The 5000-nt window shown below is 41.8% G+C and overlaps 1 protein-coding gene across 1 annotated transcript in view; it reads right to left on the reverse strand.

The window, feature by feature from the left end:
* The window catches only part of fmnl1b (formin-like 1b), a gene marked incomplete at its 3' end in the record, with an annotated part of 44402 nt that overhangs the window by 3878 nt on the left and 35524 nt on the right, over positions 1 to 5000 (reverse strand). Inside the window, exons 19-23 of the mRNA XM_080835523.1 lie at positions 3978 to 4046; positions 3125 to 3205; positions 2081 to 2210; positions 1292 to 1455; positions 543 to 644 (exon numbers count right to left, since the gene is read on the reverse strand). Of these exons, the coding sequence (XP_080691649.1) occupies positions 543 to 644; positions 1292 to 1455; positions 2081 to 2210; positions 3125 to 3205; positions 3978 to 4046 (546 nt within the window). The remainder of the gene's footprint in view (positions 1 to 542; positions 645 to 1291; positions 1456 to 2080; positions 2211 to 3124; positions 3206 to 3977; positions 4047 to 5000) is intronic.

The following is a 5000-nucleotide window of genomic DNA, read 5'->3' on the forward strand; positions in this document are numbered from 1 at the left end:
GGGAGAGAGAAAGGGTGAGAGGGAGGAGAACAGAAAGAGGGGAGTAAGAGAGAAGGGGGGTGGGAGAGGGAAAGAGGGAGGATGAGAGATAAAGATGGAGAGAGAAAGGGCGATAAGGAGGAGAAGAAAAAGAGGGGAGTGAGAGAGAGAAAGAGGGTAAGAGAGAAAGAGGGGAGAGAGAGAGAGAGAGAGAGAGAGGGTGAGAAATACAGACAGAAAGGAAGGAGAGGAAAGGGAAGTGGGAGAGAGTGGCAGAGGAGGGGGGGAGATGATAAAACAGAGAGCAGGTAGGTAATGAGGAACATACCGGCACAAAAGCAAGAATAATCTGCATATGATGAGGCTCAGACTACATTACTGTACCTTTAAAAGCAGGGAACAGTTGACTAAGCAGAAAAACCTCTTAGTACTGAGCCTTCACTTCCTAATAAGGACTTAAACGTAACATTTTGAATCCCTTATAGATTCAAAATTGTTGATGCCGACTGAATGTGGGCTCTTTGGTGTCGCCCCCTAGTGGTGTAGACAAGCATTGTTTGTACCTTGTAGGCTTTGATGAACCTGGCAAACACAGGGAAGAACACTGATGGAGGGGTGGTCTTGGGGTTCTCACCAAAGTATTCCACTACCGAGTCATACACCTCCTACAGTGGGTGAGACATATTGACATTTACATCCACATGTACATTTATTGATTAGCATTCACATTTATTGATCTACATTCACATCTATTGATTTATATTTACATGTATTAATTGACGTAGCACTTTAGAACTGTTAGGCACTGTTACCCAAAACAACTTACACAATAAAGTACAATAAAGATCTAAATTTGTCCTTTCTGGGTATCACATGATCACCAAGGATCTGGGTGTTGTTAGTACCTGGCTTTACCAGCGACTCCACCAGTTTACCATAGGAACACAAATAAGGTAAGACTACGGAAGTCTTAATGCGAATTTCTGTTCACGGCACTAAGATTTAAAACAAATAATAATTCTTTTTTTTTATTCATACATGGTATGCTGTTTGAATGTGGTGAACTTTAAAACACATAAACATTTGTATATTTCAGTATCCATATGCAAATGTCATATATTCCTATGAGTGATAATATAATGTATTTAATAATAATAATAAAAAATATATATATTATATTTTGTTTGTTGTGAGGTCCATCTGACCTGTGCAGTCTTGGCATATGTTCTTATGAATAATCTAATGTAAATATATTTAATAATAATGAAAATAAAAATATAATTGATTTTGTTTGTTGTGAGCTCCATCTGACCTGTGCAGTTTTGCTGTCCTTCACCAGAGACTCCAGGAGCTTTTGGTTGCTGGACAGGAAGTCACTCAGCATGGAGTTGTCTTCCTGTTCTTCAAACTCCTTCCGGGTTAAATCCATACCCCTTTCCAGGGCACGCACGTCCTGCAGGATGCTGTCCAGAGAGACTGAGGGGACAGGGACAGGGACAGAGACAGAGACAGAGACAGAGATAGAGACAGAGACAGAGACAGAGACAGAGACAGAGACAGAGACAGAGACAGAGACAGAGACAGAGACAGAGACAGAGACAGAGACAGAGACAGGTTTGGTGTCAGTCATTTGTCTTCTTTATGTGAATGTGTGTATTGTACATTCCAGCAAGCTTTGTGCCTTTGTGTGTCCCCACACTGAGATGAATCATGGACAGTATGTGTGACCATGACAGCACTTGCGTCTGTAGTGTGAATGCATGCATGTGCACGTATGTGTGTGTGTCTGTGTGTTTGTGGGTGTGTGTGTTTGTGGTTGTGTGTGCATTAGGTGGGTGATGTGTGTAGGTCTCTGTGTGTTCATCTGCATATATCAGTATGTGTCTATGTGTGTGCACTGCCCTTTAAATGTTTGTGTGTGTGTGTGTGTGTGTGTGTGTGTGTGTGCGCGTGCGTGCGTGCGTGCGTGCGTGCGTGCGTGCGTGCGTGCGTGCGTGCGTGCGTGCGTGCGTGCGTGCGTGCGTGCGTGCGTGCGTGCGTGCGTGCAAGTGTGTGTGTGTGTGTGTGTGTGTGTGTGTGTGTCCACATTCTGCATGCTAACCTAGTGCTGCCTTGTCCATGAAGGGCAGTTCGCTGTAGAAGCCCTGCAGTTGAGGGTATTTGTCCTGGATGATGCTGACGATGAAGTGGAGCATGGTCTGCCTCCGGTCCGTCGACTTGGTGTCCAGGAGCTGAGAACAGACAGGAAGACACCGTTAGGCCTCATCTGCCAGCTTCAGGCAATACAAAAAACACAGTAGGGTTTCTACACCAAACTGCCCTTAATGGACAAGGCAGCACTAGGTGAGCATGCAAAATGTGGACGCACACACACACGCACGCACACATGCGCACACACACACACACACACACACACACACACGCACGCACACACACACACACACACACAGTTAAGCATAATCAGAGAAGTAACAAAAACAGAATTTACATTATGCTAATAGTAGGTAGCAAAGTACAAAAGCGGCCTGACAAGTATTGTAAGAAGCAAACATCTTACAAAGAGAATGACAGGGTTTTAAATATTTCAGTAAACAGAGTTTAAGTGAGGCTTTTTCTACGGATACCTCTACAGTGTGTCACATGGCTCCATGAAGAGCATCTGGTGAATAATTAGCATTTGTCATAAGGAAAAGATGTCATCAGTGCCATTATAAAGATGGTAAAAGATGCTTTATTATGCATTCTGATACTTCAAGCTCTAAGGAGTGCAGTCATTACTGTAAGTATAAGTATTACTATAAGTAGTTATATAGACTTATGTGTGAGGCCTTATGAATACTTTATAACCCTTTATGAATGTTTTTAGAATGCTCTATGGATACTGGTTTAAAGTAAATTGATGTGTCTGTAACTGAATTGAATTTGGTTCTCTGTATAAATGTGCATAAATAAAAATGTCCAAATGTTAAATTATGTGAATGTTAGTGGTTTGGCTTCAGGCAAGTACAAAAGTTCATAAATATAAATGCTGAAATGTGTGAATGTTATCAATGACTTATTGCTTCTGTTTTGTATAAATGACCATACATACAAATGTGTTACATTTTGTGATTATCACTGCAGCGGTTTTGTCTGTGTATCTCACCAGATCGAGGCTCTGCAGTCTGAAACCATAGGCTGCTCCTCTCTTGCCGCTGTTCATGTAGTTCCCAAACGCCAGGATGATCTATGAGAAGAGAGAGACACACACAGACACACACACACACACACACACACACACACACACACACACACACACACACACACACACACACACACACACAAACACACACGGCAGGATGATCTATGAGAAGAGACAGCACCTAAGGCCACGCTTACTGCCTGTCTGCAAAAGCAGGGCCAAACGTCTGACTTCGGCTAAAAAGCGAACTCCCAGCAAAACGCTAACACCCAGCACAACCACGACAACTGCAACCGCAGACATTAAAACTATAATAATAATAATAATAATAATAATAATAATAATAATAATACTGCTGCTGCTGCTGCTGCTACTAGTACTTCTACTTCTACTACTGCTGCTACTACTACTACTACTACTGCTGCTACTACTACTACTACTAGAAAATACTACTGCTACTGCTGCTGCTACTACAAGTGCTTCTGCTGCTACTGCTAGTGTAAGCACTGCAACCACTGACTGCCACTGCTAGACAGAAAGAAACTGAACGACAATAAACAATGCTAAAACAAATTGATAATGCTATCTTAAGTTCTTAAGTTACTTTTTGTAATACATAGGGTTTGTTAAACTGTACCAACATTACTTCATTTGTGAGACACATATAGAACTAATATGTTTATTTGAATATAAATTAGATTCTAACTAGGGTTGTGTGGGGTGAGAGAGGGAGAGAGAGGGAGATAGAGAGGGAGGGAGGGAGGGAGAGAGGGAGGGAGATAGAGAGGGAGAAAGAGGGAGGGAGGGAGAGAGGTACCTCTAGTATCTTCTTCAGTTTGGTAGATGACTTGATTGACATTGATGCCGCAAGGACTGCATCTAGTTGCTGGGAAAATAAAAGGGAAATGACAATTATAGAAGCTGAACAAAATGGCTGCATCGATGCAGTTCTCACAATGAAGTTGTGATAGTCATAGATCATGCCGAATATAATGAAAATATTCTTCATGGACACTGCATTAAGGAAACACGCACACACACAGGCAATCATGCACGCACACACACACACACATACACAGACACACACACACACACACACACACACACACACACACACACACACACACTCAGAAACTGATGAATATCTCCTGCTTTTAACTGTCATCATAAAATTAGAAAAATCCATTAATTCTCTAAATTCTTCTCCTAATGACCATTTAACTGTAGATAGCCTTCACTCGGCACACTGCAGCAATTCAAAGACACTCAAGCACTCCACTCATTATCACCGAGGATTAGGGATAATAAGGACCTTGTCAGAGATTCCCCAAGAAAAGTGTTTTTCTCCGTACACAAGCACGAACATCATCACGCTATAAAAGCTTCAGTTACACACTGTGCAACTCTCTTGAGTGAGTCGTAAGCATGTATTCTTTCACAGTTGAAGGATGCAACAGTCAACATGCCAAACAGATAAGCTCAGCGTGGAAAAGACAGGTTGCACAATCACAGGGTCGTTTGGGCCTCAGGCTGTGAAAATGACCATCATTTGCCGGCGGTGGCTGTGCTGACTGAGTGCGGATCACATGTGTGGGAATTATGTGGAGTAAACAGGTGTGATCTCAGCTGACATTTTCACCTTATTTGCTATAGCACCCTGCTGTGCTAGCTATGCTAAGCAGATTATTTATCTTTTTGTGCCAGATTTTTTATTACATTTGAATGATTATTATCATTAATACATTCATAACTACCTTTTTGTTATCACCCTATGCTTATATCATATTATGTTTAATGTGTTGACATCCTTTAAAATGGTCTATTCATCTGATATATTGCA

Source organism: Sprattus sprattus (assembly GCF_963457725.1).
Source record: "Sprattus sprattus genome assembly, chromosome: 3".
Lineage (NCBI taxonomy): Eukaryota > Metazoa > Chordata > Actinopteri > Clupeiformes > Clupeidae > Sprattus > Sprattus sprattus.